The sequence below is a fragment of the Apus apus genome, chromosome 23 (genome assembly GCF_020740795.1).
Source record: "Apus apus isolate bApuApu2 chromosome 23, bApuApu2.pri.cur, whole genome shotgun sequence".
In the NCBI taxonomy this organism is placed as follows: domain Eukaryota; kingdom Metazoa; phylum Chordata; class Aves; order Apodiformes; family Apodidae; genus Apus; species Apus apus.
Window position 1 is genome coordinate 835,271 of NC_067304.1, and position 23,430 is coordinate 858,700.

General features: G+C 46.3%; 1 protein-coding gene across 2 annotated transcripts in view; it reads left to right on the plus strand.

Moving 5' to 3' along the window:
• Nucleotides 1–23,430, plus strand: part of LZTR1 (leucine zipper like transcription regulator 1) — a 37,757-nt gene that overhangs the window by 8,832 nt on the left and 5,495 nt on the right. For both annotated transcript variants that reach the window (XM_051639095.1, XM_051639096.1), the window contains exons 10-17: nucleotides 12,259–12,369; nucleotides 13,621–13,713; nucleotides 14,625–14,720; nucleotides 16,235–16,418; nucleotides 18,348–18,517; nucleotides 20,327–20,483; nucleotides 21,921–22,047; nucleotides 23,161–23,310. In XM_051639095.1, coding sequence (XP_051495055.1) covers nucleotides 12,259–12,369; nucleotides 13,621–13,713; nucleotides 14,625–14,720; nucleotides 16,235–16,418; nucleotides 18,348–18,517; nucleotides 20,327–20,483; nucleotides 21,921–22,047; nucleotides 23,161–23,310 — 1,088 coding nt within the window. The remainder of the gene's footprint in view (nucleotides 1–12,258; nucleotides 12,370–13,620; nucleotides 13,714–14,624; nucleotides 14,721–16,234; nucleotides 16,419–18,347; nucleotides 18,518–20,326; nucleotides 20,484–21,920; nucleotides 22,048–23,160; nucleotides 23,311–23,430) is intronic.

The window sequence follows — 23,430 nt, forward strand, 5'->3', positions numbered from 1 at the left end:
ACTCGAGTTGCATATATTTTATTTTGAAGTGTCTTTCATCTAGAGACTGATTTAATAGAACTGGGAAGTGATACTGAAGCCCTGTTGAAACACGTGGTAGTGAATGTTCTTAAAAGACTCATTAACTGCAAGATCTGGGAGACTTTGGGTGTTTTAAGTAAGTGTTAAATGATTTTGTGTGTTCTGGAGTGATAACTAGGTAATTTCTCAGAATTGTTTTCCAGAAGTTTCCATGGGCTTTTGGCAAAGACTTTAAACAGTGACAGTGAATCTCTGATACCACGTTATTCCCAGGACACTCTGAACAGGAAATGTCCTTTCTTATCCATTGTCTGTGAGCAAAACAATTCACATTAAGTTGAAACAAGGTTGCCAGCTGAACAAGGGAGGTGACTGTCCCGCTCTGCTCTGCACTGGTGTGGCCTCACCTTGAGCACTGTCTGCAGGTTTGGGCACCACAGTATTAAAAGGACATGAAGCTATTGGAGAGTGTCCAAAGGAGAGCCACGAGGATGGTGAAGGGTCTGGATGGGATGACTTATGAGGAGCAACTGAGGTCACTTGGATTGTTCAGCTTGGAGAAGAGGAGGCTGAGGGGTGACCTCATGGCAGTCTGTGGTTCCTCAGGAGGGGAAGAGATGGGGCAAGTCCTGATCTCTTCACTCCTGTGACCAGGGACAGGACTGGGGGGAATGGCAGGAAGTTGAACCAGGGAAGGTTTAGGTATCAGGAAAAGGTTTTTCCCCCAGAGGGTGGTTGAGCACTGGAACCAGCTCCCCAGGCAGTGGTCACAGCACCAAGCCTGCCCGAGTTCAGGAGGTGTTTGGATGATGCTCTCAGACCCATGGGGTGATTCTTGGGGTGCCCTACACAGGGACAGGAGTTGGACTTGATGATCCCAATGGGTCCCTTCCAGCTCTGCATATTGTGTGATTCTGTGAGTGTGATATTGTCTCAGCACTTGAAGGATTATGCCTGTGTGTGAAGTGAAGGTGATCACTGTTACCATGCAGCAGAATCATCTATCTTGGCTTTTGGTGGAGTTGTGGGTTTTCTCTTTTTCTAATGAATGGATTGTACAGCATGTGTGTGTCTTGTATTTGTCTGTGTTATGATCTTAGAAATGTTGCATGACAGCTTTGCTTAACAGCACAGCAGCTGGGTCAGCTTTCATACTTGCCATCATGTAATGAATCTCCTTAATTCTTTCTTCTTTTGGACATTCAGCTTTCTGTGAGTGAAGCCTCCAGAGTCCAAAGCAGGGAGGCTTGGTGCTGATTCCACTCTTAATTCAGGAGTGACTTCTACAGTGCTTTGCAAAAGAGTTTTCTTATACTGATGCTGAGGAAGAGTGGCTGCTGCCATTCCAGGCTTTCGCATTCTCTGAGCTAAGACTGGGCCAGCCTTGAGAAGCTTTTCGGAGTGGTCCAGGTAGTGAGTTGGACTTCTCAGACCTACATGTGCCAGTAACAGAAATAGACTGTCAGGTGGAAATGTTTGCCCCTGCTGCCCTGTTATGGGCAATGTGGAAGGTGACAAGGCACGAGACTGAAGGTTTTCAAGGTTTTTACCCAGAGAAGGTGGCACAGTTTGAACCTTGGTAATGAGATGAGTTCCAGGGAGGGGGCAGGAGCAGCTTGTGAGGACAGGCAGCTCTCAAGTACCAGGCCCTGTGGGTGCACTGGGACAGTCTTGCATTTTCTGCATTTTAGGTAAACAGGTGGAACAAAAACTGGGAACAAGTCTGGTGATGGACCTGTCCTGTTTCTCTGCCCAGGCCTCTCAAAGTTGCTGGCAGGGCCTCACTGTGGCCTGGAGGGTGGGAAAATGGCTTAGTAACTAGGAGAGAGAAAACTAAAGTGGAACGTGTTGGTACTTCAAAAATGATGCAAAAATCCTGTTTTATGCTTTTGGGATGTCTCCAAGCTGAGTATCAAGACATGCTTTCTGAAATGCACTGTTGAAATCCATACCTCCTTGTACCTTCGTCTCTCTGCTGTAATACATGTAGGTGGATGTTTTACAGAGCACATGGAGCTGTTCTCTGCTCTACTGTTAGATGATCTTCACATGATCTTCACAGTTGGTTCTGCTTTTCTGAGGCAGCCAGAGGAATATCCCATCTGAGTCCATGCCTGTCAGTGTGACACCACCAAAGCCTGGTTTGGTGATGCTGGGTTTCCTTTACACAGGGCTGTCAGAGGATTAAAAAAAAGAATTCTAATAGATTTTTTCTTTGCTTGAAGTTTTCCTGTTGAGCTCAAAATATCCTTGACTTTCTGAAGAAGGGTGGAACAGGATAAAAAATCAGCAGGCAGTAAGAGGGAAAATGCCTCATCTGGTGAAGTTGCTTCCCAGCAGACAGCCAGCCAGGCAGCCCATGTGGGCACACAGCAGTCCTGGGTTGTGCTACAGCAGGGGAGGGTTCTCCAGGGAATGGCAGAGGAGCTCAAGGTCCAGGAGGGACATGCATCCATTTGTGGACACAGTCCTGCAGAATCACAAGTGGTGTTTGGAACCAGGTAGTGGCCCAGGGAGGACAAGGTGTTGTAGGAAGAATAAGAGAATTCTCCTTCCTGGCAATGAGTAAAGAAGGTCAGTGTGTGGGAGAGTTAAACCATGGATCACTCCCCTGCCAGCAGGAGTCTCATCACCAGCTGCCCAGGGCCTGCAGATAGGAGTGAGCAGTCTGTCTCTCCTGAAGTTACAAAAGAAATCTCCAAAACTTGACCTGTGAAACAGCTTAGTCTCACAGTTAGGCTTTTTAAAGTCAAGAGCAATAAAAATATCTGACTTTCAAAGCTCTTAATTTTTCTTTTAATACGCAAAAAGGGGAGGTTAATGTATTGGTAACCTCTGGTTTCCTTTGAAGCACAGTTCTGGGTTTCTTCAGATGACGTGGTTTGTGGGCAGCTAAGAAGGATTAAAAGGACTTACTCATCCTGCTGTGGATGAGGCTGCAATGGTCTCACCCACTGAGGTATCTTCAGGCAAAAGAAACATGTTATTATGTGAACAAACCCCTGAATTCCTTCAGTGAGGCCCCTGACAAGATCTGCCTTTAGATGTGGTGAGTGTAGTTGTCAGGGTGTCATGTTCTGCTAGGAGAGAGAAAATACAGCATTTCACAGTCCGAAGAGAAGACTGATACTTTTTATGTTTAGAAATCAGATGTAGTGCTCAGACTTGCATCCTTTTTAGAAAGTTTTGGGGTTTTTTAAAAATTTAGGATCTTCATCTTTTATAGAAATGTGGCTCTGTCTTCTCTGTGTTCGTCCTGTAGGTAGGAGGTAGCTGCAGGCAGCAGGGTGTCTCCTTGGCCTTTTCTTCTCTTGTGCATCATGTGCTCCAGTCCCCGATCGTGTTGGTAGCCCTCAGCTGGACGTGTTTGTGGAGGTCAATGCCTTTCTTGTATTGGGAAGTCCAAAACTGGGCAGAGTGGGTCAGCTGTGGCCTTGCAAATACTGAATGGAGGAGGAAAGATGCCTTCCCTCAACGTGCTGATACAGCTGAGGATGTTGTTACAGAATCACAGAATTGTCAGAGTTGTCAGGGTTGGAAGGGACCTCCAGAGATTGTCGAGTCCAACCCCCTGCTGAAGCAGGATCTCTTGGAGCACATCACCCAGGGCTGCATCCAGGGGCAGTTGGAAAGTCTCCAGAGAAGGAGACTCCACAACCTCCCTGGGCAGCCTGGCCCGGGGTGCTGTCACCCTCATAGGAAAGAAGTTTTTTCTCATCTTTAAATGGAAGTTCCTGTGTTCCAGCTTGTGCTTTTCTTCATAAGGGAGATGCTGACTTCTCCCAATGACAGTCTTTGCTTTCACACATTTTGTGATGATGTCCAGAATGTCTTGGCCTTGCTGCAGGGTAGCAATGCTGATTCCTGTTCAACTTTGTTGTCCACTAGGACTCCAGCTTTTAATCTTAAGAGCTGCTTTCCAGCCAGGCAGACCCCAGCTTGTATCATTGCAAGGCATTGCTCTGTCTCAGGAACAGGACTTTGTATTTGCCTTGGCTGAACTTCTTGAGGTGCCCATCAGCCCATTTTTCTAGCCTAGGTAAGTCCTTCTGAACAGCAGCCTCCAGCATTTCAGCTACTCCAGACAATTTGGTATCAGCCACTGCCTTGCTGAGAACACAGTGCCCACCTCTGATCTGTGCAGCCAGGCAGCATTTTGTAGAACATGATCAGGAAGAATTTGCCCTTGGTAAATCCTTTGTGACTGTTCCCAGCCGCCACCTCCATGTGGTGGAAGTAGCTTCCTGGAGAATTAGCTCCACCACCTCCTCAGGATGGAGGTGTGGTTGCCTGGCCTGTGGTTGGCTGGATGCTCCTTCTTACAGGTGAAAGAAGCCTTTGCCCAAGCTGCCCTCCTGGTTCACTTCATGCCAGGCTTTTAAAAGGAAATGGTGCATGCTTCATGGATTCTAAACTGCACTTTGTTTACTCTCAGGTACCTCCAGCCATAAGGTAGATGAGTCCATTGCCATCATCTGAAAGGAATCACTGCCTAAGGAAAGGCAGAATAAACCCCTTCAGCATTTGCCTTCCCCTCTTTGTTCATTTGCAGAGCTGCATGTCTTCAAGTTCACTCTGGAATGAGTCTCTTCCAGTTTTGTCTAAAAAGCTTCCCTGCACCCAAGGATTGTTAAATCTTTAAACTTCCTTGAACTTAAGGAACATCCATCTGATGGATCCAAATAGATCCTGCCCATCTGTTTGAGAGGGTTTTGCTGTTGTCTGGTATGGCAGTGTAGAAGCATCTCTTGAGTATAAAAAGCTGCCAGTAGTGACACCTCATTTGGATCTGTTATAGCTTATGGTTTTCTTCTAGTTTCAGTGGAAAAATAGGTATTTTTTTTGCCTTTCAGTTTATGTTGGTTCAGCAGGTTTGTTGATGGCTTTAAGTCTTTTTATTAATTTTGGCTTAGATTTTTTAGGGGTATTGGAGGATAGAGAGCCTCATTATGTTCACAGAATCATAAAAGGCCAGGTTGGAAGGGACCTCAAGGATCACTTGGTCCAGCCTTTAATGTTCCTAGTTTGCAAAAGAGACCTGAGCACATCCTTCCTGGCTTTGGAGTTCAGTGCAACAATCAGCTTCCTTAATACCTGCTCATTCAAATATGAGTGTGAGGAGTGTTGAAATTTACACTATTATAAATTTATTCTGTAAATTTCAGAAGACTTCTGAGGAGCGAAGAGAATGAGAAAGAGCCTTGAAACAACTGCAGTGGATTTGGGTTTAGTTATTTCCTAGTATTTCACATGAAGTTGAAATGTCAGACTGAGAAAGCAGTGAAACAGAATAATAGAATCATTGTGTGGTTTGGGATGGAGGACACCTTATGGATCATATAATTCCAACTCCCCTGCATGGGCAGGGACACCTCCCACCAGCCCAGGCTGCTCCAAGCCCCATCCAACCTGCCCTTCAACACTGCCAGGGATGGGGCAGCCACAGCTTCCCTGGGCAACCTGGGCCAGGGTCTCACCACTCTCACACCAAAGAATCCTAACGTACAACCTCAATCTCCCCTCTTCCAGTTTTAATCCATCACTCCTTGTCCTCTCACTACATGCTCTAGTAAAAAGTCCCCCTCCAGCTTTCCTGTAGGCCCTTCAGAGACATATTAGAAATGCTTTGAGGAATGGAGAAGAGATAGAAGATGAGCACTGAAAACTACCCAAGTAGTCACAGCCTGCAGTAATAGTCTAGTTAATCCATTCTCCATGGCCAAGAAAATTAATCTCACTACAAGGAAGTTACTTTTTTGTAACTGACCCAGATCTCTTGGCAGAGGTACCCGAGAGTTGCATTTGGGCCAAAACCAGCTCCAGCCTGGCTCAGGAGGGACACACAGCTCTCCAGAGCTGCTGCAGGTCTCTGTGTGCTGGCTGTCCTCACCCCCTTGTGTCACCTCTCAGCTGTAGAAAAGGTTTTTTACTGTTGTCTTCCAGATGTGTTAGTCAGTTTTGATATAAAGTGCAGGTTGTCACCTGGTGATGACCCACCCAGGTGTTTTGTCAGGCCAAGACATAGACAGTGTCTCAGACTGCAGGAGGAGCTGCAGGGGTTTCCTCTTGGCTCTTTGTTCCTGCTTTTGCAGGAAACAAACCCCTCAGCTGCTCATGGAGAAACGTGGTTGAAAGGGCAGACAAAAAGCAATTAGTGCATAAGATTTTGATTGCTGTGTTTGTCATTGTCTCTGTCATTGCAAAAAACATAAGAAAATGACATGACTGATTTGTTAAATTGCTCAGTCACAGCGAAAGCTCCAAACAAGATGGTGCTGCTTTCTCTGGACTGACCTGAACATTTTGGGTTACACAGGCACGATCTTCACAGAATCACAGAATCATTCTGGTAGGAAAAGACCCTTAAGATCATCGAGTCCAACCATAACCCAGCTCAATCAACCATTAGCCCAACTCTGCCAGGTGCAGGGCTTACACCATGTCCCTCAGCACCAGATCTACATGTCCTTTAAACACCTCCAGGATGGTGATTCAGCCACAATTTGTTTTTGGAGCCTCAGCTGCAGGGAAGCTCCTGCTTCATGTCCAGTCACTCATCTATTCCTGTACACGTTTTTAAATCTTGTAACCAGGTGTCCTGCCCAGAAGTGGCTGAGAGAGTATCTGCCCAAAAATAAGCTCCCTCCTTGCTCTCAGAAGAACATGGTTTAAAAGAAATCTCAGGATGTGTTTGGTTTAGGTTTTAGCGTAACAAGTTAAACAATCACCTACAGCAGACTCAGGGGGAAATCAAGAAACCCTTAGAAGTGAAAAAGATTGCAAAGATGCAAATTAAATTTACTCCAGGAGAGAAAAATTCTCGTCTCCTCCACTCCTTTTTGCTTTTGAAAGCAAAGGTTCCAGCTTGGAAAAAGGCTCAGTTTGCAAATCTCATTAACCTTAAAGAGAGAAAACAATTCAGCAGATGAAACAGGACAGGGTGTCTTGGAGAAGGTGCCAGCCCAGATCACCAGAGGTGTCAGGAGTGAATCTAAAATTCTTTATGTCAGGCACGGCTAATAAAGTAAAGAGATCACCCTGCCTGAGAGATAAGGCTCTAGAGCTGACAAATACCTCCAGACTGGCTGTGCATCTTAGGCTGTGATTTTTAGCATTCTGGTGTGCACTAGGAGCGAGGAGAACCAGAGCCCTGTGGGTTCACCTGCCACCTCTGCCTTTGCACAAAAGAGCTGCACCAGCAGAGACCACACAGAAACCACAGCTCTTGCACATCAGATCAGCAATTGCACAGATGAGCTCACCTGATGGACTCAAGATGCTGTTGCACAGTGCTGGTTTAAGTAGCAGTTGTTATTGTCCCAGGGGGACTTCCCTGTGTGCTTGAGCACACCCCACACAGGCCTGGCTCTGTGATGTGTGTGATGGCTCCATTCATCACCATAATCCTCAGTGCAGTTCTCACCCTGTTGTCTGGGATATTGACTCTCAGCTACCTCAGGGAAGGGTTGCCAGCATCTGAAGAGAAGTGAAGGTGTGGGAGGAGGCTTCTGGTGCACAGCAGGGTTGGGAAAACTCTTGTGCAAACTGCCCATCTCAGCTGCCTCTGCACGGACACCTGTAGCAGGGGGCAAGGAGGAGGGAGAAGGTTGTGCAGAGTCACAGAGCTGTGACCCTGTCGGACATAGTGAGATACAACCAGAAAGACAGGCTGGGCAGGAGTGGAGAAGGGCTTGAGCTCCAGGCAGAGGAGTGCCTGGAGCTTTGCCTTGGGATGGGTGGTGAGCCAGTTGGGAGTTAATGGATAAGGATCAAAGGATAGACCAACATGGATGACACTGGAGGGATTTTAGCTTAAAGTGAAACAATAATTCTGGAGTCCCCAACATAAGAAGGACATAAAACTCCTCGAGCATGTTCAGAGGAGGCCACAAAGATGCTCAGAGGGCTGAAGCACCTCCCCGGTGAAGACAGGCTGAGAGAGTTGGGGTTGTTCAGCCTAGAGAAGAGGGGGCTCCGTGGTGACCTTAGAGCAACTTTCCAATGTCTGAAAGGGCTACAAGCAAGCTGGGGTAGAACTTCTGACGTGGGTGTGTAGTGAGAGGACAAGGGGAAATGGTTTGAAGCTTAAAGAGGGGAGATTCAGGTTGGACATTAGGAAAAAATTATTCCTGTGAGGGTGGTGAGATGCTGGAACTTCCAGGGAAGCTGTGGCTGCCTCATCCCTGGCAGTGTTGAAGGGCAGGTTGGATGGGGCTTGGAGCAGCCTGGGCTGGTGGGAGGTGTCCCTGCCCATGCAGGGGGTTGGAACTAGATGGTCTTTAAGGTCCCTTCCAACCCAAACCATTCCATGATACTATGATAATAAGCAGCAGAAGAGAGTCCTGACTTCTAGCAATTTAGAGGATTTCTGACCATCCTGGCTAGCAAAGTGCATATTATTTAATATCTGTTCCTGTGTTGAGTGTATTCAGCAGCTGGATTCAGCAGCTTGGGAGGTGTCACCAAAAAAAATTCAGGCTAGGGCAGGCAACTGGCATCTGGCATTGGTGGATGAAGAGCATGGAGCCCAGCATGGAGCCCAGCTCTTCTTGCTCCTGATCTCTATTAATGCTTTTGGCCCTGAATATTTCCTTCTCATGGACCAAGGTCCCCTTCTTTGTTCTGGGCCAAAGTTTTTCTCTGGCCAAGTCCTTGGTCCTGGGAGGCAGAGAATTGTTCTCCTGGAAGGTGGCAATGGTACCTCATCACTCAGGGTTCCTGTCACCCCCTGAGGAGTTTGTGCTGGCTTGAATTCTGCTGCTCTTTGCTGAGCAAAACAAATACACTGAAACCCTCAGCTGCACAATGTTTTGATGACCTCTATATGGCCTCCCTTTTTCTGGGCCATCCTTTCATATTTTACATTTCTTTACATGTATTTAAAGAAGTAGGGTTGGTTGATGCCTCAGTTACTAGGAAGCAGCACAGCTCTGGTTCCTTGACCTCTCTGATACCAACCATTACAAATCAAAATCATCATTATCACATTCCTTACAGATTGTTTCAGTTAAATATGATGTGACTTGCAAGTGTGGTGTTACTTGGTTAAATATTCAGATGATTCACGTTTCCTTTCTGGCACCAATTGTGAAAATGCTGTAAGTTGTTGGGGTTTTTTTCTTGCAATAATGTGGTTGTTCAATACAATGGCTGCTTTATAAAAGCAACTGTAGAGAACAGTGAGAATTATTTCAATTAAAAGCAAAGCTGAAGTATTTTTTTTTAGAAAAACAGGGCAGGGAAAATGTCCTGATTAAGTATAAACCAAGGGCCTGTGTTTGATCTCTGGCATAATAGCCCTTTTATTTATTTATTTTTTGCTTTTTGGTTGGAAAGTCAGTTGTGAGAGAAATGTTAAAATACAATTAATACCAGCCCATCTAGTTGTGTGGAAATAGGGCTGCAAGCAAAGCTTCATGTTCTGGATTGAGCTTGGAGGTCTATTTGAGAAAGGTCACTGAAGTATTTTTAAACTACTGTAATATGTTTGCTTTTTTTTCAGTCGATACCTCTTATTTAATCAAAGAGATTACTACTAAGAACAACTAGAGGCCATATTAAATAGATTATATTTGACAGTAATCTCATCCTCATTTGGAGAGGCATCAAACAGGGGCCCAACAGGAATGTACTAATAGATCAATATTACTCCACAATCTTCCCATCACATTACTTATTAGCACCAAATTTAAAGTTTCTTTGACAAAGTATCCATGAATTATGCCAGAGACAGAAGGCATCTTGTTTATCCAGAGGAATTTAGATGACTTGTTAATCTGGCAGAGGCAAATGTGCATTTTAAGGTGACCAAATCTGTGGTTTGCACATCTGAGAAAAAAACCAAACAGGTCCAGTTATTGCAGGGGCAGTTGTATCCCTAAAAGCTGTAGTTTGGAGAAAGGAAAAAGTCCTGGCAAGTCTGGTGAGCAACAAGCTAAATGGGACCATTGTGGGATGCTGTGGTAAGAGAGAGGTTGGTGGTAATGAAAAATGCCAGTCAGCATGGTTTCATGGAAAAGATGTCTCTGCAGATAAACATCATCTTGTTTCATGGCTGGGTTTACTTGGGTGGTGTCTAGAAATGTGTACAAGAAGACAAGGTTTCTTCTACCAGAGGGCTTTTTATTTTGTAGGCAAAGATTTAAGGAGATCTGCTGGTGGAAGACAAAACCAGTCTGATCACAGAATCACAGGGGTTGGAAGGGACCTCTGAAGATCTCGAAGTCTAAACCCCTGCCAGAGCAGGACCAAAAAACTAGGACAGATCACTAAGAAAGGCATCCAGATGGGTCTTGAAAGTCTCCAGAGGAGGAGACTCCACAACCTCTCTGGGGAGCCTGTCCCAGTGATCAAACTAGAAAAAAATAACCCAGTGAGATGTGCTGGTTTATCAGATGTCTCCTGTGTAACCTCAGAGCAGTGTGTGCAAGTGATGTGGTCTGTCCTGTGCAGGAGGTCACTGTGGCTTTGACTTGCAGTGTCTCCTTCCTGCTTCAAAAATAGTCTGATTTTGCAGTTCCAGGGGTTCTCTGTGTTGTGAACCTTCAGTCCTATAAATAGCTGGGGCTTCATGGCTTTATTTTCTGTGGGCCTGGCATGATGGAGGATGGAGACCTCACTTGTTGTCGTGGTTCCTTGTCTCTCTCCTGCCTGGCTTGCCATTAAATGTCGTGGTTTTGGGCCCAACATGACAACGAAGGAACAGCCCCATGGCCACTCACTCAGCTCCCCACACACACGCTCTGGGATGAGGAGGACAAAGCTCATGGTCTGAGACAAAGGACAAGGAGGGCTCTTCACTGATTAAGGTTCCGGGCAAAACAGACTCAACTTGGGGAAAAAAAAATAATTTAATTTCAAACTAATCAAACACCCACAGGACACAGACAACACAAAGAGCAGAGCTTGCATATGTTACCCCCCCTCTCTTCTTCCCTGGCTCAAATCACTTTGTTCCTGGTTTCTCTCCCTCCTTCCCCCCAGTGGCACAGGGGGATGGGGTTTAGAGTCAGTTCCCAGGCTGGTGGTTCCTGCTGCTCCTTCCTCCTCAGGAAGAAGGATTCCTCACATTCCTGCCCTGTTTCCCCACGGGGTCCCTCCCATGGCAGAGTCCTCCACCAACCTCTCTTCCACCAGCCCCGGCGCTGCTCCAGCGCTGCCCAGAGTCACGGGGGCTTCAAGAACAGGCACCTCCCCTGCCCGGGGGCTTCCACAGCTGCGTAATCAGACTCCACTGGCAGCAAATCCACTGGCCACAAAATCCAAGTCCACTGGCCAAGTTGACCCCTCCTGGTGCCCTCAGGGAATGTTCCACCACGTTCCTCCAACGAGTGAAGGGGCACAGCTGCCATCTCGCCATGGGCTGCAGAGAAACTTCTGCTTGGGCACCTTCTTCCCCTTCTTCCTCACCAACACCAGCACCCCTCTCCTTCCCCAGCCCAGCTCTCCTCCTCCAGCTCAGCTCTTCCCCCCTAAGTGCTTCTCTGCTCAGGTGTTATAGATGTTCATCGCTGAGGTGCATCTGTTGTCCCTCTAATGGTTCCTTGCCTGGTTTTGGAAGCAGGGGGAGCTTCTCAGCTTCTTACCAGAGCCACTCTTGGAGCCCCTCCCCCAGTACCAAAAAACCCACCAAAACAAACCAGAACACTTGGTGGTGCCAGCTCTGTAAGTATCTCCATTTTGAGCTATTGTGAGGACTCTGGCCTTGCTGGGGCACCCATTAGCCAGCTGGTTCAGCCCCAGTGAGCTGTGGGGAAAGCATGCCCTGACAAGCCTGGTGTTCAGTTTCCAGCTGGGATAGATGATCATTTACTTTTGAATTCCCGACAATATTCAGAATGAGCTCTGAGTTTGTGTGGTGATCACATTTGAAGACTCTGTTTATTCTTAGAAACGTTTTTATATGTAAAATTTGGCATTGAGGCTGGGTCTGGTCAGTGGTCTCTTCTGTCACTCTCATGATATAGAGCCCAATGTATGAACATCCTGGTGAGAAGGTGCAATGACTAGGTGCTGCCAAGTGTGACTGGAATGTATGTTTGGATGTTTCAGAGACCCTAGGAAAGAATCCTAAAATACAATTAATGTCACTCTTAAGATGGAAGCAGTTGTGTCACTTCAGACTACATCGATTTTTTACTTCTCACTGTTGATCTGTTGCAGGCTCTTGGGAGAAGACAAACAGACAGACATGTTTTTGTTTATTCTCTTACCTCTTTTATCCTTTTCTTGCCCTAGTTACCCAGTGGGAGACTCTTCCACGCTGCAGCTGTGATCTCAGATGCCATGTACATCTTTGGTGGCACAGTGGACAATAACATCAGGAGTGGAGAAATGTACAGGTTCCAGGTAATTTATTGACAAACAGGCTCAAACATCCACACCAATTCTGTTTAAATCCTTCTGGCTCTGGACCTGGCAGAGTTCTTGGTTTGGCTCACCCTGAGCTTGATGGCTTTGGTTTCATATCCTTCCTGCAGGAAGCTTTTCCATTTCAGATTCAGCTGCCAAAAGTGATTGTGTATCTTTAAAATTTTTTGAGATGTGTTGTCTGGACAGATGTTTTGGTAAGGCCGAGTTCTCAAGTGCCTTCTGAAGTCCTAACAGAGGTCATGGCAACTTGTTTTGGCAGATTATTGAGAAGTGTATCAGACAGGGTTTGCCAGGATGTTTAACTGAAGATGGACTGTTACCATCATAGAATCATCACAGCCTGGTTTGGGTTGGAAGGGACCTTAAAGATCATCCAGTTCCAACCCCCTGCATGGGCAGGGACACCTCCCACCAGCCCAGGCTGCTCCAAGCCCCATCCAACCTGCCCTTCAACACTGCCAGGGATGGGGCAGCCACAGCTTCCCTGGGCAACCTGGGCCAGGGTCTCACCACCCTCACAGCAAAGAATTTCTTACTAATGTCCAACATAAATCTCCCTTCTTACAGTTTTCATCCATCCCCCTCATCCCATCCCTCCCTGCCCTTGTCCCAAGCCCCTCCCCAGCTTTCCTGGAGCCCCTTCAGGCACTGGAAGCTGCTCTAAGGTCTCCCTGGAGCCTTCTCTTCTCCAGGCTCAACACCCCAACTCTCCCAGCCTGTCTCCAGAGCAGAGCTGCTCCAGCCCTTGGATCATCTCCGTGTCCTCCTCTGGACTCACTTCAGGAGCTCCATGTCCTTTATATGCTGGGGGCTCCAGAGCTAGACAGAGCACTCCAGGTTTCTCCTCATGTACCATCAGGTTGAGCGTTCCTGGGTCAGAGCATTTTGTACTGAAGTTCTCACTTCATGCAGCACTCCCACCTCCATCCCCCCAGTAACTATGGGAATTTAAAATTTTTAATTTCAAGATATTCACACTAGCTCAAGCCCCCCCCTACACTCCTGCTTATTTTTATTGCATAGGACCCTTGGACAAGTCCTGGGAGCAGGTGAGACTCCAAGCCACCAAATCCATCAATCTGCAAGTTGTGATAGGACACAGCTCTTCCATGTTATTGCCCTCCCTAAGTTAATAAGAAAATCCAGTGATAGTCTCTGTAACTGCACTGCTTTTGGATAGCATCTTTTAAAATGAATTCTGTCTTTTGTGGGTTTTTATTTGTTTAGTTTTCCTGTTACCCTAAATGCACTCTGCATGAAGATTATGGAAGGCTGTGGGAAAACAGGCAGTTCAGTGACTTGGAGTTTGTTTTGGGAGAGGTGAGTAGAATTTCTTGAAAAGGTGCCAGGGGGTGTTACTGCGTGTGCAGTGTGGTGGGAAAAAGCAAATTGGACAAGGATTGTGCCAGAAACCCTGGGAATGAAGTTTCAAGAGTCACTGGTGAAAATGGTGTCTGTCTGGTTTAGTAAGTTACACTAATCTGGATAAATTTATGAAGTTTCAGAGGAGAAGAAACTTTTTGAACAGAAGCTGTAGGTCACCCAGATTTATCAGAGCACATTTGATAGAGTTGCAATATGAAAATGATTCTAATGGGTTCTGGACAGTCCCAGCTGGCTCCTGGAAAGAGCAGGTCAGGGGTTTGCAGATCCATGTCTCTTTCCAGGAGCCATTTTTAATTACTGAAAGAAAATGGAATGAGGAAAATCAGCACAGGGGAGTGATTGTCTGGTCATGAAAACAATTACAAAATTGTAAAAAGAGCACATTTTCTGAAGAAAAACATGGGAAAGTTGAATTTAGCTGTGTTCTTTTGCAAAAATAAAAGTTATAAAACACTTTTCAGAGATCAGGTAACAGATCCTCAACAACAGGTGAAGTAGATCATGAAGAACAATAGCAAACAAATACACTGCTCTTGTGAAAAACACAAATCAGTAAGATTTTTTGAGCAATAAGAAGCAAAATTTGTGACACTGACTCCAGGCAGCAGCTTCCACTCAGAAAACCTAACAAAGACTTTTTCCAAATGGTGTTTGCCTTGAGCCTTTAGGGAACAGGGGCACAGAATTTCATCTGTATGTGCAGAGCAGATGCAAAGTTGCCTCTGATTCTAACTGAATGTGTAGTAACCCAGAGTTCACCCCAGGTTTCTGTGGCTTCTGCCATCTGCCACCACCCTGTGATGTGGGAATAGAAGTTTGATGTGTTATTCCTCTGCCTTTGCCAGAAGGAAGAGCGGGTTCGAGGTCACGCTGCCATCGTTACAGCCCGCTGCAAGTGGCTGAAAAAGAAGATCATGCAGGCCAGGGAGAGGTTGAAACAGGTGAGTAGTTTGGAAAAGTGATCTTGTGGCAAGGTGCTGCTGAGGTTGTTAGGAAAAAGATCATACCTGCTGAGGCAGGCGTAGGACCAGGACAGTATCTGATGCTAAGGTGCTCTTGGGCAAGTAAAACAAAGTGGATAATTATCACAGGATCATAGAATCATAGGGCTTGGAAGGGACCTCTGAAGATCATTGAGTCCAACCCTCCTGATGCAACAAGAACACCCAGGGCAGGTCGCTCAGGAACATGTCCAGATGTGTCTTGAAAGTCTCCAGAGAAGGAGACTCCACAACCTCTCTGGGCAGCCTGTCCCAGGGCTCTGTCACCCTCACAGTCAAGAAGTTTCTCCTCATGTTGAGGTGGAACTTCCTGTGTTGTCACTTGGTGCCCTTTCCCCTCGTCCTGTCACAGGCACCACTGAACAGACACTGGTCTGTTCTTGACACCCACCCTGCAGATATTTATAGATACTAATAAGGTCCCCTCTTAGGCTTCTCTTCTCTAGACTAAACAGCCCCAGGTCTCTCAGCCTTTCCTCATCAGACAGGTTGACTGTTAGTATTCACACAGGCTGCTGGATGAGCATCAGGCCAGGCAGGGAGCGTGGCATGGAGGAGCCAAAGTTAACCCAGTTATCTGGGTTTGGTGGTTCTTGAGTGGTTTCATAGCAAAGTTCTAACATTGTGGAATACCCCCGAGGAGGTGTATGAACCCCTCACTCTGGGGAGGGTGGGAGCTGCAGGTCATCAGGGGTGTCCTGCAGGATTAGATGGCAGGGAAGGCAGTGTTCAGGTTTTGAGGCTGGCTCTGGTACCTTTACCTTAGTGTTTCCTGATTTATTTTTTTTTTCCAGAGTTGAAGGTCTGGTGCCTCTGGTTCATTGTCTATTAATTTGAACTACTTAGAGCTTGTTGGCAGAAAACGTTTGATTGCAGTTGAGGCAGTGGCAGCACAACCTGCAGTAACACACACAGATGCCTCGTTGTCCCTTAGTTATCTGCTGTGCCACCCCACAGCCCTGCAGCTGCACTGGGGAAGGCTCTAGGGAAAAGCTGTCAAAGTGAGACCTGAAAGTAGCAGAGTGGCTTAAAATACTTCTGTATTCTGTAGGAAAAGTCTTCAGGCTTAAAATACTTCTGTGCAGCACTTGGAGCTCTGACTTTGCAAGGCAAGGATCTTTGCAAGGTAGGACCTGCTCCTACAGCTTCCTTCTCCAGGGACAGATGCTGTTCCTGCTGAGGGCAGGAGTGTGAGCTCAGTGCAGTTCATTCCTCCCTTCTTCTGAGCTCCTGCTTTTGAGCTTCATCTAGGAGCTCACGTTTGTTCTGATCCATGTTGTCACAGGCCATGGACCAGTAAGTAAGACAGCAGAATTCCTTATTATCTTGAAGATAATGAGATCTTGGGTCTTGAAGATTGTGCAGTAGATGAGCAAGATCTTTCCTCTGGTATGGTAGGGATGTGTGTGAGCTGGCACAGCCTTCCTGCCATCTTGGGGTGTTTTCTCTCTCAGAAATCAAAGCAAGATGTTGAAGATGAGGGACACGCAGTGTGCCAGAAGGATGGGATTGGTGGGAATGTCAAGTTGTGCCGCCTGCAGCCGCTGCTGGAAGTGCCCATCCGAGAGGCTGAGGCCCAGCCCTTCGAGGTGCTCATGCAGTTCCTGTACACGGATAAAATAAAATACCCTCGCAAAGGTAGGACAGCAGGAGGAACCAGAACACCAGCAGCTGGGGAGCAAACATTCACAGAATCACAGAACCATTCAGGTTGGAAAAGCCCCTTGGGATCACCGAGTCCAACCATCATCCCTACTCCACAAAGTTCTCCCCTAAACCATCTCCACCAACACCACATCCAAACGACTCTTAAACTCATCCAGGGATGGTGACTTTCCTTTGGATGCAGAGCAGGATGGAGCTGCTCTAAGCACTTCATTGCTTACCTGAGATTACAGATAAGCAGAGTTCTATCAAAGCACACTAAGAGGGCTTTGTTTTTTCCTAATTCTTTTCAAACATCAGGGAAAAGCAGGTTCTTGATCTTTCCAAAAGGCTTAAAAAAAACCCCAAACAAACACACAAACAAAGATGTTCATGGTGTTTTGAACATTACAGCAGCCTGCCTTCAGGACCGTGTATCCTGGGTTGGCTTATTTCCTTCTTCTGGCATTGTTTTGATCCCTTGCAAACTGCCCACACAGAAAGGCAGAGCAAGCCAGTTTTTATCATCTCTTCAAAATGCCAATCCAAAGGAATGCCTCAAGAAAGGAAAAAATCCGTTTAATGTGTTCTTGGAGGATCCTTGAGCTCTTGCAGGCTGGGAGGTAACACCAGAGGTGTCTCAGCTCCTGCCCAGCCCCTGTTTGAGGGGCAGGGTCTGGTGGGCTGTGGAGCTCAGGCTGATCCCAGGGGTTCAGGCTGATCCCTGAAGGTCTCCAGCTGGTGGGGCTGGAGGAGCTGCAGCCACCTGGCCCAGGTGTGTGAAGGGAGGTGGTCTGTCCTAACGCTGGAAGGTTCTCAGTTTCAGTGCAGGGTCTTTCCTTTCTATTAAAGGTAATTCTCAGGAAAATAGTGGTTTGTGGCCATTGTCCAAAGGCTTTCCCAGCCAGGTGACCTGTCTCAGAGCAAGCCTGATTAATGGGGAGCAGGGAACCTTCTCACTGGTGTCTGCAAGTGTTGCAAGTGTCAGATCCCACTCTCAGCTGGTTCATGGATCCTCAGTGTGCTCATTGCAGGACAGGATCAGACCAAGGAAGGGATTATCATCCCTACTCTTCCCCTTGTTATAGGCTTCCCAGGCAGCCTGCTCCTTCTCCCCAGCCCATCAAACCAGCTCCCCTGTCTGCTGGGATCCTGCAGTGGCCCCATCCTGACCATTTGTATTCCTAGTTGCTCCTCTCAGCACCTTGGGGATCCATCCAGAGGCTGAGTTAATGGAATTGGGCATGCTCATCAAATGGAATTTTCCTGATTAGACACAGGGAAGGCACATGACAGGCAAGAATGCATCAAAAAGTAGTTACACCAGATGGCCAGAGATCTCCTGTGAGGAAAGCAAAGGCTGTGGAGGATTATTCCTTGACTTGGTGTCCCAGTAGCACCCTGGCAGAGGCCTATAAGGGTCCCCGCTGCCCCTCTCTTGCTTCAGTTCCCCTTTCTAGACCAGCCTCAGACCTGGACACGAGCAGTTGTGCCTTCATAGGGGTCTGACCAAGTCAAGGAGCTGCTTGTTGATACTGCATGAAGACCAGGGAGTTGAGCAGAGCTGAGGGCAGCTGGGCACTGTGAACAGTCAGGCTGCTAGCTCTGGAGCTCATCACTGGTTTTAGAGACTTCACTTTCTTATGAGGGTTTTAAAAAACTGTGATTCAGAGTGTCACAAAATCTTTGTCCAAACAGTCTCTTGGGGTGGCTCGTTTGTGCCTCAGGTTTGAAACTCCTTTTTTAGTATCAATTCAGATTTTGTCTCCCCAGAAAAGGAGTTTTTTCCTCCATAAAAGTGCTCCAGTCACTGCCCATTCAGCCTTTCCAAATGCTCCAGTGGGTGTGAGAAGAAATACTTGGAGAAAGGTTCCTCTTCTTGCTCTGTGAGCTCTCCAGCATTTTTCTCTCTTGTAATTTCAGGTCATGTGCAGGATGTGTTGCTTATTATGGATGTGTACAAACTGGCCTTGAACTTCAAACTCTCCCGGCTGGAGCAGCTCTGCCTTCAGTACATCGAAGCGTCCGTAGACCTGCAGAACGTGCTCATTGTCTGTGAAAATGCCAACAAGCTTCAGCTGGACCAGCTGAAGGTAATCCCACTTTGCACACCAAGTAGCTGATAAGAAATTTTAAAAAAATAACATTTCTGTAATGGACACTTCGCCAAAGCTGATGGCAGGTGCAGTTCTTTTCTGTAGTTACAGTGCTCAAGTTGTGTTGGATTGGATTGTCCTGCAGTTGCTCAGGAATATTATGTAGGGTTGTTTTGATAAATGTTGGTTATTTTTGCATATCTGCCCTGTAGGGTGGGAAGGGCAGAGTGACTTTGGCTCTTCCCCAGTTCACTCTCATTGCAGCAAGATGGAACCAGTGTGTTTTCTGTCCCACTGTTTTACACAGAAGATTCTTCCACCTGGGCTGATGAACAACTGAATTCTATTCTCACACCTTTGAGTTGAAGAGCACTCTGCTGAAAACCAAACTGTGTCTAGGACTCTCCATCTCTCCATAGTGAGTCAAGGGGTTTAGGCATTTGGTGGAAGTCATGACAGAGTTGAGAGCCCCAGGCTTCAGACCACGACCTGCTGGGATGGTCTGGTTCTCACCGACAGTGTCCAGAGCAGGTTCTGCTTAAAGCTGCAGGGAAGAACCTCCTCCACCCAAGTCCATGCAAGACCATGCAGTGTCTGTGCCTCTGCACGTCAGCTGGCCATGTAGCTGATGGCTGCAGCAGAGTGAGGATAGAAAAACCAGGACACACCAACATTTCCTCAGCACTCCATGCACGGGATATGGACAAAGGAAGGGCATCCAGGAGGACAGCAGCAGAGTCAGCAGCACATGTAAATGCTGGCACAGCCTTTGCTGCACAGTACCATGATGCCATTAGCTGCCCAGAAGCTCAAGCAAGTATCCCAGCACTGGTGGATCTAGTACCAATAATTTGGGATCATCCTGCTACCTCCCTCTTCCTTCTTTACCAGCAGGGTGACAGGGGCTTTTCCACACAACTCCATTGGGTCAGGATGATCTGGAGTTGGCATCCTAGCTTCTCAAGTGCACGTTAGTCCTCATGGGTAGGTGCCATCTGCAGAAGGCTGCTCTTTCTGGCATCCTAGTCATTGTTTAAAACATTTTACAGATGGGACCTGGACAGATCCCTATGTATCACAGGTGAAATAACTTGGCAGCAGATGGACAGTAGTAATTATGCTTTGGATTAATTTGGTATTCACCTTATGGTGAGCTGGTATAGGTTATATTTTTGCTTATGAAAATGTCCTGAGGGAAAGCCTTGGTTCACAGTGGCAAATTAAGAGCTGTTTGTTGTCCCCTTAACTGTTCAGCATCAAGTCTGGTTCATTTGTCACCTTTCTAACACAAGGATTTTTCCAGCAAGTTTGTCCTGCAGGAGCTCTCAGACTGTTTGCAGCCCTTACAGAAAAGGTTAAGGCAAAACCCACACAAGGAAAACCTGCAAACTGCTTGTATCTTTAATGGATAGTGTTAAGAGTTGAGATCTCTTCACCCTTCTAATTTACTTTTGCTATTTAATTGTATAATAAATTATTATGAGATAGCAACCAGTCTTGCTTAGCTCCATGAGGCTTTTGGCATCTCCTCATCACTTGGATGGGAGACAATTAATCTTTTCCTCGTCATTATTTCTTAATGAGGTTTATCTAGATGCTTAGAGTTGTCCTGAATTTCCTGCTCAAGCAGAAGCCCAAATGGTCACTTAGTAAGGAGATGATGTTTTGATAGTTCCAGCTGCAGGATCCATGTGGAAGGTTGTAAGAACAGGATGGATGTGACACGCATGATGTGGTCACCTTGGTCTGGTGCTGTAGGATGGCTTCATACTGGACTTTTTTTATGAATATTGTGGTTTTTTTAAGGAACACTGCCTGAACTTTGTGGTGAAGGAGTCACATTTTAATCAAGTAATAATGATGAAAGAGTTTGAGCATCTTTCTTCATCCCTCATCGTGGAGATTGTTCGGAGAAAACAGCAGCCTCCCGTTCGCACCCATTCCGACCAACCGCTCGACATCGGTAACTCTGATGCTTTATTAGTAATTAACTGTGCTGGTTTTGCATTGCTAATGGTTTGCTCAGGGTAGGAAGCAGCCTGGGAAGTAGACCACTGCAGCCCACTAAGTTGGGATAACTGTCCTTATGCTGTTTCCCAGACTCAGGCAGGACTTGTTAGTTCTTTTTCCAGTGAGCTTCATTTCCAGCAGTATCCCTGTTAAGATACAGGAAAGGTCAGGCTAAAAATAGTTGTGTTCTTCTTGCAATAAAATATCCTGACTCTGTTCAGAGAGAGATGAGGCAGAAGGAACAGAAGGGTATAAAGAGTGATTCTAAGATAAGGCAGCAGAAATTCAGTGTAAGTGGAGTAGAAGGTCACAGAGCTGAGTGGGGGGTTTGCCTGCTCGGAGGTTTTCAGTTAAGAAGGAGCCAGGGTGAGGAAGAGGATTTCAGCAATAGCCAGTGCTGCCAAGGTTATGGTGAGACAGAGAGGAAAAAGAGGGGGAAAAAAGCATGGAAAAAATTAACCAAGAAAAAGAAAAGTTAATGGAAGAGAGGACAGAGAGGAGAAGGCTTAGATAATTGATAGTGAAGATAGCGCTGTTTATTTTTATTCTGTGGTTCTGCTGGAAGATGGTTTGATTTACAATTCCATTATGGAATTCATCAGGGACTGACTTGGGACAAGTCTTATTCAAGATTTTATCATCCTGACACACACAAAAAATGGAATTTCGTAATGAAATATTTTGAGGCCACAAAGTTCAGAGGCATTGCCAGCATTGATTTGGGAGACTACACTAAAAAAGAAAAAAAAAGGGAACTTGTAAGACAGATGGAGAAGCCAGTCCTGGAAGGTCAAGTAGAAACCTCTGGCTGACATTTGTCCCAGGGAGAAAAGTGAGGTGCACCATCCAGGAAGATGGCAAAGCCAGCTTCTGTATCCAGAGTGAGAGACCCAAACATCAACAGAATTTAAAGATGAACTTTGAAGTTATGAGTGAATTTGGATCAGACTTGGATGTGTTCTATTTCTCAGTTATTGTGTTTCCAAGGGTTAATTAAAATGTTGCTTAAAAGGAGCCTTTCTTGATGATCTGGGAAAGCTTTTCCATTAAGAGACAATATTTTATATTCCTTGTGTTTGGAAATATGAACAGGGTGGGGAAAAATCAGATTTCTTCATATAAAAACATCTTTAATTGTGGTCACTGCTGGTGTTTGCTGTCAGCAGATGGACAGCAGAAGTGCCAGGTTTGTTTCTGGGATGGGCAGTAGGGATTGCAAGAGGGAAGGATGAAGCTAATTTTCCTCCAGGATTATAAGCAAGGGTCTGCCTCAGCCTCACCCCTCAAGGAAGGAGGGGCTGGAGCTATTGCACAGCCACCTATTAGTTTGGTAGCAGCTGGTCACCTGGAGCTGTCCTGTCTTTAACTCTTCCACTGTGTTAACTTTCAGGAACATCTTTAATTCAGGATATGAAGGCTTATCTAGAAGGAGCTGGGACTGAGTTCTGTGATATCATCCTGCTCTTGGATGGCCACCCACGGCCAGCCCATAAAGCCATCCTAGCTGCCCGCTCCAGGTGGGTCCACGTTCACTAAAAACTAAACCAAATGTGTCACATGAAGTGCTGCACAGTCTGAGGGGGCAGCTGGGGTGTTTTAGAAGACAGCGAGGGTGTAAAATGCAGCTTTGCTCAATGAGTGTAATAAGCCTTTAAGCAACAGTGATTAAATGTTTTTTTCAATTTGATACCCAGCAGGGAAAGAGAGGAGGAAATTGAAATGGTAGAGGTTCTCTAGAGGGTGTGTAAGAAACTGCACTGCAAGACAAAGAGTCTGTAAAATCACAGGAGAGGAAAACAAGTGTAAAAAAAGGTGGTTTCAGTGAAGTGGAAAGCAGCAGATGTCCACTGAGGTCAGAAAGAGTCTTCTGATGGTGAACATCCATTTTGAATCATGTGAAACGTGGGTCGCTTTCTCAGTCACTGATATGTAAGACTGGGTGTGTCACAAGCCGGCACTGGGGGGCTGCCCACAGGGTGTGAATAAGCAGAACACAAAATCAAGCAGAACAGAGACTTGATTGTTCCTGTGCTTTGGTGCAGAGGCAGGTAGTTCACCCTTCAGAGGATGGGTACTGTTCTCTTTCCTCAGGGTGTGGGTGAAGTGGGCTTGTCCTTTGCTTGTGTGTTCTGTATACCTGCACCTTTATGTTCTGCCAAACATGAAGTCTTCACATAAAATGTCTATTTCTAATACTGTCACTGTTTTTTTTCCAGTCCCAGTAATACATTCAGTATTAGTTACTGTGGTATTTTACCAGAAGCATTTCACAGCACTTAAAACAACCCTGCATGACTGGCAGCCCGTAGGTACCAAGGAAGTGCAGAATGCTTTAAGCTCTCTGCTGGGTCTTATGCAAATGAGACAAAAATCAAAGCACCATGTGTCCTAATTTTCAAGAAACAGAGACAGATTTCAGGTCGTGCTGGTGGAAATGAGGGGGATTATATTTGGAGTCATCTCACAGGCAGACATCCATGAAAGAGGAATTTAGCAGTGGTTTTGGCCCAGATTGACACCTGCATTCACCTCTGTGGAAGGTGCAGTGCTTGAGAAGCAGCCTTTCAACAATACTGGGACAAACCAGCTCTCTGCAGAGTGTGTCACATCAGTTTTATTTCCTTTTCCAGTTACTTTGAAGCCATGTTCCGTTCCTTCATGCCAGAAGATGGGCAAGTGAATATTTCCATTGGTGAAATGGTTCCCAGCAAACAAGCCTTTGAATCTATGCTGAGATACATTTATTATGGAGAAGTAAACATGCCTCCTGAAGACTCCCTGTATCCTTCAATCCGAAGGCACTGCAGTGTCTGCCTGGAGTGCCTCTCCAGCAGCTCACCTGCCTTTTGCTCTGGATTGCCAGGCACAACCTGGGGGGTTATTTGTCAGGATTGTCCCTT